Raw genomic sequence first — 11,717 nt, 5'->3', positions numbered from 1 at the left:
TCCGGTATATGGGGACTGGGACTTTTTGTCCAAACCGCTCTGCCATTTATGCGGCCACGCAGCCTTTCCTGATATTCAAAGTGAGCAATGGAAAATAGATGACCTAACATCTGCCCCTAGAAAGCTGGCTTGAATGGTGGTGGGAATATCCAAGCAAAATACAATGCCCAAAACTATAGAGAGTATCTGAACAATTGTCTGTCTTAGAGGCAGGGTAAGGACTGAAATGGAAAAGGAGGGAACGGACAATGGAAATATTGGTGGTGGAAAGTTTGCACTGGTGGAGGGTTGGGTGATCGATCATTGTATTGCTGAATGTCAACCATGCAGCTTTGGGCAGAAATGCGTCTGTAATACACATTAGGTTTCCGATGCTGGACCACCCCAGCTAGGAATGGGTTTCGTGCCTTGGCCTGTTTCCCCTAATGGCTCGGTCACAGCTGTCATCTTCCAGAGGCCTAGGGACAGCCAGGTAGGGGCCCACAGTGATGAGGAACGTGGGACCTTATGGGATGGGGGCGGTCCTTTCCCCCAACCCTACAAGACCCCGAGTTGCCACCCATGAACAAACCCTCTGGCTGCTGATCGAGCTACTTATCGGCCATGATCCCAAAGACTCAGAAACAAAGCTCAGAACCCAGTGGCTTTGGGCAGAAATCCCTCTAGATTTAATTATTAAAACCTCAATATTCCAAAGTCACTCAATAGAAAACAAATTGTCTAATGTTGCCTCTTCAGCAGATCTGAGGTGTTGGGGTAAAATTCCAAATAATAATGATGGGTTTGGTGTCAAAATGTTGAATGTAATCAAAGTAGAGAGAGAGTAACGTGGAAATCGTATGCCACACAAGTAGGGGGAGGGTGTGGGATGGGGGGGATACTGGGTTTTTTGCTGGTGGAAAATGTGCACTGGTGAAAGGTCAGGTGTTTCACCATTGTATGACCAAGACTTAAACCAAAAACTCTGTAACTGCTTCTTAACTCTGAACCCTATATAAACCACTGTGATTTGGAGTGGGGGTCCTTCCAAGACTCCACTGCATTGGATGAGACTTGGACCCTATCGATGACTTGAGCTAGTAATAAAGTTCCTTTGCTTTTGCATTATCATGTGTAGAACTGGGTCTCTCCGCAACTGGGGATCTGAAATTCCGGCACAACACACGGCCTAGGAAGCAGTGATCAACCCAGCTTTTGGCAAGGATAGCCCTCTCTCCCAACGGAGACTGCAGTGGGACAGGACATGCAATGGCCCGAGAACATTCAGGAAACATTGAGATGGCATTTGGAGCCGGGAGAAGGATGAGGGAAGGCAAGGCACAGACATAGCTGGGCAAGCCAGGGCCCCAAGATTACCAAGTGTCGGGGCTGGAGTGATAGCACAGTGGGTAGGGCATTTGCCTTGCACGTGGCCAACCCAGGTTCGATTCCCAGCATCCCAAATGGTCCCCTGAGCACACCAGGAGTAATTCCTGAGTGCAGAGCCAGGAGTAACCCCTGTGCATTGTCAGGTGTGACCCCCCCCAAAAAAAATATTACCAAGTGTTGAATGGATGTTCTGGAAAGAAGGGGACTTCGTGGGCTAAATAAATAAAATAAATAAATAAAATAAGTTAAGGGACTGGAGTAATAGTACAGCAGGGAGGGCACTTGCCTTGCGCAAGGACAATCCAAGTTGGATCCCAGGTACCCCATCTGGTCCCCTACGTCTATCAGGATAATCCCTGCGCTTAAAACCAAGATTAAACCCAGAGCACCACAGAATATGGCCAAAAATCCCAAAATAATAATAACAAAGTTTGGCGGGTCAGAGAGATATATCATACAGCGTGGTAGACACTTACTTGCTCTGTACCCAGTCCCCTGGATTCGATCCTCACTACTGCATGAGGTTCCCCCGACACCACCAGGCATAATCTGAGTGTGGACAGTTGGGTGTAGCCCCCAAGCCCAAAATATAAAAGTTAATTTAAAATGCCATGTTCTGTGTAAAAACACAAAAAAAGAAAAGGACCACCAGGTCTCTATCTCTCCCGATGCCCGAGTTTGGTAGTCTCACGCCGCTTCCCCACCCCAGGGGAGGTTGATGGCGATGATGAGGCAGGCAAAGGAAGGAAGAAGGCCAAACTGGTTGCTCGGATCAGTTTATTTCGTTCTCTCTCTCTGCTTCTCTCCCGGTTCTCGATCTCTCTCTGGATCTTCCTCTATCCCCCTTTCTGCCCCGCTCGCTCTCACTTCTTTCACCTTGTGCTCTGCTTATGTGTGTGCCACTGTGCTCTCTTCTGTCTGTCTCTCTGTGTCTATCTCTCTGTGTCTGTCTCTCTGCGTCTGTCTCTCTGTGTCTATCTCTCTGTGTCTATCTCTCTGTGTCTGTCTCTCTGTGTCTGTCTCTCTGTGTCTGTCTCTCTGCGTCTGTCTCTCTGTGTCTGTCTCTCTGCGTCTATCTCTCTGCGTCTATCTCTCTGCGTCTGTCTCTCTGCGTCTGTCTCTCTGCGTCTGTCTCTCTGCGTCTGTCTCTCTGCATCTGTCTCTCTGTGTCTTGTGTCTTGTGTCTTCTTCCTCTGTCTTCTTCTTCTGCCCCTTCTGTCTCTGTCTTCTTTCTCCCAGTGCTTTACAGTCTTAGTTTATATAGCAAATTACATAGGGTGGTGACAAAAAGGTGGATTGAACATTAACAAATCAACAAAGAAGGAGGAGATTCTCGAGGAGATTAACAAAATCTCATCTAAGGAAATCTCATCTAAGGAGATCCGCTCAAGGGTGGGGGTCCAAACAAGGGTGTGTCAGGGTGTGAGCTAGTAATCTGCTTAAATAGTTATAGTAAATCTACTTCTAATATTTCTAGCAATGTCATTCTGTATGAGCACAGTAAGAGATAAACCATAAAGTTTGTTTCTTCCTGAGGACATTCACTTATAATCCAGACCACAGTCCTCAGGCCAGGTTAATCTTCCTAACCCCAGCAGGGTCCAGTCTCGTTCTTTTCCTTTGGATCATGACAGCATTTGTCCATCACTATGCTCTCAACTTATAGTTGAGTATTGTGGCGTTTTGGCCTGGCCCATTTCGATGTCAGGGTAGCTCACAGCTTGCCCTGGGTCCATTCCGTCCCTCGTCGGGACCCTGCTTTTGGGGTGCTAGGAACTAAGGGCAACTGAGTCGAGAAAGCAGATGCCCAGGAGTGAATATTATTGGAGTCAATCAGCCCCCAAGTTACAAGACATATTATTAACTGTCTTCCTGTGTCCATACAGAAAGGACATTGCTTTAAGGTAAACTATGCAAAAGACACTAACTTACAATACAAGTTCAGAGTCCTTAGAAGGATCTGATCTTACAAGATAACAGAGTCTGATTAGGGAAAGGTGATTAACTGGTTGGGAAGGAGGGTGCAGAGAAGAGTTTACAGATAAACAAAGGAATGGGAGTGTCTCCAGAGCACTTAAACCTAAACTCCTTGTGGCAAGGGAGGAGGGACAAACCAATGTTATCCTACAATGTTCAAATGCACTAAGAAATTCACTCTGACACAACCCAGGGAAATTAGTGCACTTGCCACTTGGGACCTTCCCGGTGGCACCCCCAGTGCACAAGGCCAGACTTCCATTCCCTTTTCTGTCTCAGCAGCTGCCAGGTTCTTGGCTGGTTCCTGCAGCTTGCTGAAGCTCTTCTGCCAACACAGTTCAAATTGAGAATTGCATGGGTGCCCTTTCCTCAGGCAGATGCTGTCTGGAAGTCCAAAATGTTCCTGGTGCAGAGATAAAAAGTGCCCACAGTTCACTGACCTTCTTAGTTTTGAGCCACACCTAGATATTATCAGGGCTGATTCCTGGCTCTGCACTCAAGGATCAAACTGGGTGTGCTTGGTGGACCCTATGAGATACTGGGGATAAAACCTGGGTCGGGGGGCTGGAGAGATAGCACAGCGGGTAGGGCGTTTGCCTTGCACGCGGCCGACCCGGGTTCAAATCCCAGCATCCCATATGGTCCCCTGAGCATGGCCAGGGGTAATTCCTGAGTGCAGAGCCAGGAGTAACCCCTGTGCATCGCCAGGTGTGACCCAAAAAGCAAAAAAAAAAAAGTTTTCTGTAATAAAATTAGTTATTAAAAAAAAAAAAAAACCTGGGTCGGGGGGCTGGAACAGGTAGGGCACTTGCCTTGCACACAGCCCACCCGGGTTCGATTCCCAGCATCCCATATGGTCCCCCAAGCACTGCCAGGAGTAATTCCTGAATGTATGAGTCAGGAGTAACCCCTGAGATCGCTGAGTGTGACCCTAAAAGAAAAAAAAAAAGCTGGGTCAGCCAAGGCAAGGCGTGAGCAAGACAAGTGTCCTACACACTATTATTGCTCTGGCCCTAATTAAATTTTCTCTTGAGTTTAAAAGTGTGGGATATAACAGGTTTGAAGGAGGTAAAAATGAATAAAAAAGATCCATGAACATGGAGACATTTTGGTATTTTTTCTTTGTCTCAGGGCCACACCCAGCCATGCTTAGGGATCACTGCTGGTGGGGCTGGGAATGAACCCAGGTCAGCTGTGAGCAAGACAGCGCCTTCCCCCTGACCCGCCTCTGAGACTAGGAGAGTCTTTTTGAAAAGAACTTTCTGTGAGGATGACTGAATGGGCTAGGGGTGCAGTTTCATAAGGAAGCCCCAGGTTTGACCCTCATTTCTGCATAGTCCCCAGGACACTGCTGTAACCCCAACCCTGCACTACTGGGTACAGCCCCCAAACAAACAAAAAGTCTTAATCAAGAATAGAAATGTCAAGTATGTACAAGAGGAAAGAAAACAGATTCACCTGCTCCAGTCACAGAAAAATTAAAAACATTTTGTTAACTTGATTCCATTTTTTTCTCTCTTCCTTTTTTTATTTTTCCTTTTCTGGAATATTTTTAAGTAAATATCAAATTTTTTATCATACAAACTGAAGTCTCTATCTCTAATAGATAAGGACTTTAAAAACAATAGCCATAATACTACTGGAATGCTCAAACTAATTCCTTAATCATATCATTAATAATACCTTAATTGGATTGGTCTTTCTCAGCCAGCCTTATCAGGCATCCATATTAGCATCAAGAAAAGCTGTCTTCCAGTGGATACAAGGGCCAGAGGGATTTCCCCATAGCTTAAAGACTGCTTCATGAGCAGAGGGGAGAAGGCAGGTGGAATAGAGAAGGGATCACTAAGAAAATGATGGCTGGAGGAACCAGTTGGGATGGGAGATGAGTGCCAAAAGTAGATAATGGACCAAACGTGATGATCTCTCAGTGTCTGTGTTGCAAGCTATAGTGCCAAAAGTAGAGAGAGAGTATGGGGAATATTGTCTGCCATAGAGGCAGGGGGAGGGTGGGAAAGGGGCGGTATGCCCGGGATATTGGTGGTGGGGAATGTGCACTGGTGGAGGGATGGGTGTCTGATCATTGTGAGATTGTAACTCAAACATGAAAGCTTGTAACTATCTCACGGTGATTCAATAAAATTTTTAAAAATTAAAAAAAAAGAAAAGAAAAGCTGTCTTCCTAAGAGAGGTGTTCCAAGAAGTAGCATAAAAAGATAAGAGCAGGGAAATCAACTTAATTCATTATCATCTTATGAACCCTCCAGATAAAATCATACCCATTCAAGGGGACACATAGATCATTATTACAATGGCATTGTTGGATACAGCATAGGTTTGGGAACAGTGTGGTGTTGTTTTTGGGGTTTTTTGTTTGTTTGTTTATTTTTTAATACACATAGTTTTTTGTTTTGTTTTGTTTCATGAGATACAGTTACAAGGTTGTTCCTGACTGTTCCAACACCCGTTCCTTCACCAGAGTACATTTTCAACCACAGTGTCCCCAGTTTCTCTCCCCACCCCCCAGTTTGGGAACAGTTGAAAGGCTCATGATTATGTGACTGATGAAACAGACTGTCCATTCAGTGAGTGCAATGCGGGCTGTTCAAAGAGTAGGGAGCTCATGCAAATGACCCAGCGACTCTCCTTCGCGTCTATCCCAAGGACACGGACACATGAGTCTGGAAAGAGTTAAGCACCTGTGTTCCCTGCTCGTCACCAGAGCCAGGCTGGATCCAGACCAGCTGCCCAGTGCCGGATGCATGGCTAAGCAGCACAGCACAGGGGCAGCACATGGTCAGAAGAGACGGAATCTGGCAGCTTTCAGCAACTGGGAAGGAATGGGAGGGCTCTGTGCTCAGTAAGTCAGTGGGAGAAGGACAGGTTCCGCATGGTGTCACTCATCTACGGGTCACGGGGAAACAAAACTAGGAACAAGCAGCAAATGGGGACAAACTTGAGCCTTTGTCTGGCAAAACTGAGATCCCCAAGCAGTGTAGGGCGGGAGGAGAGGGCAGACTGTGGTGGAGGGGTCAGGGCAGTGTTGCTACATAAAAATCATGAAGGTTAACAGGCCCTAAATGGAAAGTAAGAGAGAGAAAGAAGAAGAGCGTCTGCCATTGAGGCAGGCTGTGGGGGCGGGGCCCGGTGGGTGGGAGGGAAATGTGCACTGGTGAGGGGCAGGTGGTCTGGCCGAACATCCTAAGATGGAAACTCAATCATGAGCCACTTGGTAACTGCATTTCTCATAAAGGTTAGTTTTATTGTAACCATGTGACCTATCTTAAAAATATTTAGAACATTTTTGAAATAGTTTTAATGGAAAAGAAAGAATGAGGAAGCTCCTTGAGTAGAATTCGAGATAGGCTTCAGCCATTCCCTCTTTTTCGTCTTCGTTTGGGAGCCACACCAGGGGGTGCTCAGGTAAATTTTACTTGAGGCTCTGCACCCAGGGATCACTCCTGGCAGGCTTGGGGGACCCTATGCGGTGCCAGGGATTGAACGTTTGTTGGCTGCGTGCAAGGCAAGCACCCTCCCCACTTCTATTGCTCTGGCCCCAACCATTGCCTCTCACTGAGTAGAACTGAGTCTCACCAGGCCGGGGAAATACTGAATAGGTTCTTCCCAAAGTGGAAGCACCAAAACTTGACCAGGGGCTGTGGACTCAGCCCCATCTAGCTTGACTTTGTGGCAAAAAAAAAAAGTTCCCAGTGGGGCCGGAGTGATAGTACAAAGGGTAGGATGTTTGCCTTGCACACGGCCGACCCAGGTTCGATCCCTGGCATCTCATATGGTTCCCCAAGCACCGCCAGGAATAATTTCTGAGTGCAGAGCCAGGAGTAACCCCTGTGCATCGCTAGGTGTGACCAAAAAATAAAAACAAAAGTCCCCAGCTCTGAAGCCTGGCACACACTGAGGCCAGCAGGGCAGGGCAGCGGAGGAGCTCCTGGGAGCAAGGAGAAACATGAAGAGGACTTAGCAAGCGCGTGATGCTCTAAACCACTGCCCAGCCTGTGAGCAGAAATAGCCCAGAAAACCCCTGCTCTGGAATAGAGGAAGCTTCTGAGCCAGCCGCCCGAAGATGCTACTTCTCTCTACAGTCTGCATCCTCTCGTGGCCTTCACCCCTTGGCATGTTGTATTTGTTCCTTCTTTTCTGTGGACACCTCTTCATCGCTCATTGAAAAGTACCAATTCCTTAAGCACTTAAAAAACATCATTTCTCAGAGCCAAGACTGTAAATGGGAGCCGGTAAGCTGATTGCCATTATAAATGCAAAAAGCTTTGGGGAAGGAAAGGGAGGAAGACTGAGTAAAGCAGCCAAGTGGATCAAGGACATATGATCAGGGTCAGAGCAATAGCACAGCAGGGAGGGCGCTGACCCGGGTTTAATCCCTGGCATCCCAAAGGTTCCCCAGGCACTGTCAGGAGTGATTCCTGAGTGCCGAACCAGGAGTAACCCCTGAACACTGCGAGGGGTGTTTAAAAATAAGCCAAGAATTATTCCTGAGCACAGCTGGGGAGATAGCTCAACGAACTGGAGCACATCCTTTGCATGTCAGGGGCGCACACAGTCCCCTGAGAACCTCCAGGAGTAACTTGGAACAAACTGGGAGCATCTCCATCCCCGCCCTCCCAGAACCACCAGGCATGGCCCCAAACAGAGCAAAATTCAGGAGTGAAATAATGTTTTCTCCTAAATACACCCTCTTACCGAAGCTGTTCAAATTCCAAGAGAGAGAATACTAGGAAATTAAATATTAAATGTGGGGAATCACTCATCAACTCTTTCTTTTTTTTTATTTTTAAACTTTTTATTCTTAACTTATTTTTTAACAAGAATTTTATTTTATTGAATCACCGTGTGGAAAATTACAATGCTTTCAGGCTTAAGTCTCAGTTATACAATGCTGAAACAACCATCCCTTCACCAGTGCCCATATCCCACCACCCAAAAAAAAACCCACACAGTACACCTCCCATCCCGCTCCTCCCCGCCCCCCCCCACCTTGTAACTGATAAGTTTCACTTTACTTTCTGTTTACTTTGGTTACATTCAATATTTCAACACAAACCTCACTATTATTGTTAGGAGTACCCCACTAGAATCAGACCTGTTGTGAAGAGAAATGAGGTCGAGCGGCAGCGCGGTTTTGGATTTCTGTACTTTAACAACTAAGTCCAGGGAGATTTCTTCCAGATATTGGATCATTGCAAGCTTGTAAACCCCATCTGTGGTCGTCATAATATGACGGTCACCACATCATTCATCCCCGGAAAGGAAGAGGCGAGAGAGAGAAATACCTTTCCCCTCCTAGGCGGGCATGGGGCCGTGGCTTAGTTCTCAGGCTGGAGACATTCTGTGAGGAGCTGCCCATGCCAAATGTAGTTTAGCTGGGTCTGGATTCACGCTCGTGCAGCTGCAGAGAGGCCGCACACATGTGCGGCCCCCAGGGTCACATCTTGGCGGCAGGAGGGGCCGGTGCCAGCCCTCATCAACTCTTTCTTCAGGAGACCATTGTGAGCTTGATTTAAAACCCGACATGGCTATGAGAGGAAAGTAAAATAACAGACTATCCTTACATCAGCGTGAGTGCAGAGATTCTAAGAGAATCTAATTTTGTTACAGTGAATATGTGCAGTATATCATGACAAATTCAACTGAATTCTAGGAATGCAAGCATTGTTTTAACATGGCAAAAATGAATCAATGTATGATAAGGGGAAGGAAAGGATAAATGTTAATGAATGTGTGCTGAAAATACATCTGATGCAATCTAATAAACATTTTTTTTTTGAAAAAAAGAATAAAGCTCTTATATATAGAAACTTCTGTAGTCAGATATTTTTCAAAACTTTTAAAAATCCTCGCAAGCTCCACATGGTGTATTCATATGCCTAAACCAATAACAAGTTGGGTCTCATCCCCCTGATCCTGAGAGAGCCTCCTCTGCGGTATCGTTGGGAGTGATGAGTGGAGAGAGGCTTCTAAAGCCTCAGAGCTAGGACGAACAGAGATGTTTCTGTGACTGCTCGAGGAATTCGATGATTGATGGGATGATGATGATGATGATGATAATGATTTTAAAATTCTATAAACATTATATGACTGAAACCAATCATGAACAACTTTGTATCTCACAGTGATTTAATTTTTTAAAAATTCTATAAAGGGAGGCTGGAGTGATAGCAAGCGGGTGGGACCTCCAGGAGTAACTTGGAACAAACTGGGAGCATCTCCACCCCACCCTCCCAGAACCACCAGGTATGGTCCCAAACAGAGCAAAATTCAGGAGTGAAATAATGTTTTCCCCTCAATACACCCTCTTACCAAGGCTGTTCAAATTCCCCAAGAATCTGTATCTCCTTTAAGTGGTAAACACCTCCACTTAACCCAGGATTTGGGTGTCTGTCCCAAACCCTAAAACATGACTCCTTTACAACCATTTATTTTCCCATTGCCGAATCAGGGGCTAGCAATGTGCTTTTGTTCAGTCTGACCCATGGGACAACAAAGCTGGGACGGGAAGCTGGGGTGAAGCAAGCAGAGCTCACGCTGCAGCCGCAGACGCCTTCACAGTGCATCGGATTTGGCCTCAGCGGGGGGTGCGGGCCTGGTGGTGCTATCTGTGGTGGGGGTTGTGTCCTCGCTCAGGGCCCTCTCCAGGCTGGCAGGCAGGGAACTTATCAGCTTATCTCGGAAGTCCTGGCCCACGAACACGTAGAGCAGGGGGTTGAGGCAGCTGTTGAAGAAGGCCAGGGCGCTCGTGGGGTGGACCAGCACGTCGAGGATCTTGTACTTGCCTTCGAACAGCATCTCCCTGAGCCAGATTGTGCTCAGGAGAGCGACCAGCTGGAAGGGGAACCAGCAAAGGAAGAAAGACGCCACGACAGCAGTGAGCAGCCGCAGGGGGCGGCTAGAATTGATTATGCCTTTCCGACGGATCTTGGCCGCAATGAGGCCGTAGCAGATGGCAACCACCGACATGGGCATGCTGAAGCCGATGATGAACCGGATGCTGCCCCGGGCTAGCAGCATGTTGATGGCAAACCTGATCCTCTCCTCCCGGGTTCCGCCCCAAATTCCAAAGTTGAAGGTGCAATAGGTATTCCCGTTTCCATCCCGGACTGTGGTCATGAAGATGATAATTGGCACAGTCAGGATGAAGGCAAGAATCCAGGGCCCAAGGAGCAGTTTCGCAACCAGGCCAACAGTACGGTGATTCTGGGCCCAGACAGGGTGCCGGACACAGATGCAGCGGTCCAGCGCGATGAAGGCGATGAGGAAGACGCTGCCAAAGAGGTTGATGTCCACCACGATATGAATCAACTTGCATAGGAACCAGCCAAAAGGCCACTGCTCTCTCATGGCCATGGAGACAATGAGGAAGGGGAGTGTGGCTGTGAAGGAGAAGTCGGCCAAGGCCAGGTTCAGATAACAGACGGTGGTGACGGTGCGTGCCATCCGGAAGCCAGCTACCCAGATCACAAGCCCATTGCCCACTACACCGAGGACAAAGGTGAACCCCAGCACCACCATGGAGATGTTCAACAGAGTAGTGACAACTGCAGGTTCAGACATGGAGGCCGTTTCTTCAGATCCATTCAGGAGGGTAGAGAAGTTGGGCTCCATCCTGGCTGCACCTGAAACATCACAACAGTGGCCATTCCTCAGCAGTGGGACCTCACCACGGCACCAGCCTTGACCTCCACCGAGACATTTGCTCTCACCAGCAGGCCCCGCTCCCACCAGCACACCTCCTCACTGAGACAACCCCATGCCCACCAGCACACCCCACACTGCAGGTACCGCGGAGTCTGATCACAGTGCCCACGCCCTACTCTCTTTAGCCTTCTGGGGAATGGCTGATTTGCACTCCAGCTGCCTGCAAGAGACTGACAAGGCTTGCGGCCACCTGGATTTGGTCTCTGCGTCCTGCTCACAGCCTCTGATGCCCTCAGGACCTCCTAGTGAGTCCCCACACCACTAACAGCCACAGACCGAGGAAGGGAGAGGCCATCTCGCTCGTGGGCATCATGCCTGCAGCACACTGTCCATCCAGGGTGCCCTGGGGGCAGCTCACAGTTCCCTGCTCGCCTCCCAGAAGAGTGTGCCAAGGCTTTGCCTTGGGGATCTGGTCCATCCTGGTGTGAGGCTGAAGTGGAGCCATGACAAGCTCCACTTTAAGATGGAAACTCAGCAGGCCTAAGTTTTGGTTTTCCCATCAGAAAGTCCCGACTTCTCAGAAAACAATATCCTGGGCAGATAAACTGACCTGTGGCAATAGCCTGTCAGAGTGGGGGGCATGAGCAGTGGTGCCCAGCCAAGCAGAGAGGCCAAGGGAGTGGAGTCATGGGATGGACTGGGACTAA

At 48.1% G+C, this 11,717-nt stretch overlaps 1 protein-coding gene across 1 annotated transcript; it reads right to left on the bottom strand.

Moving 5' to 3' along the window:
* Window positions 1-9,847: 9,847 nt before the first annotated feature.
* FPR2 (formyl peptide receptor 2) lies at window positions 9,848-10,977 on the bottom strand. Its single transcript, XM_004619788.2, has one exon. It carries the CDS (start codon window positions 10,975-10,977, stop codon window positions 9,919-9,921), a length of 1,059 nt encoding a protein of 352 aa, XP_004619845.2. The 3' UTR covers window positions 9,848-9,918.
* Window positions 10,978-11,717: the final 740 nt, after the last annotated feature.

The sequence above is a fragment of the Sorex araneus genome, chromosome 8, assembly GCF_027595985.1.
Source record: "Sorex araneus isolate mSorAra2 chromosome 8, mSorAra2.pri, whole genome shotgun sequence".
Classification (NCBI taxonomy): Eukaryota; Metazoa; Chordata; class Mammalia; order Eulipotyphla; family Soricidae; genus Sorex; species Sorex araneus.
Note: the sequence above shows the minus strand (reverse complement) of the source record. Positions and strands in the feature narration are given on the sequence as shown.

What these genes read in the sequence shown, in the direction of transcription:
- FPR2 (XM_004619788.2), bottom strand. Translation starts at nt 10,977, where the DNA reads ATGGAGCCCAACTTCTCTACCCTCCTGAATGGATCTGAAGAAACGGCC.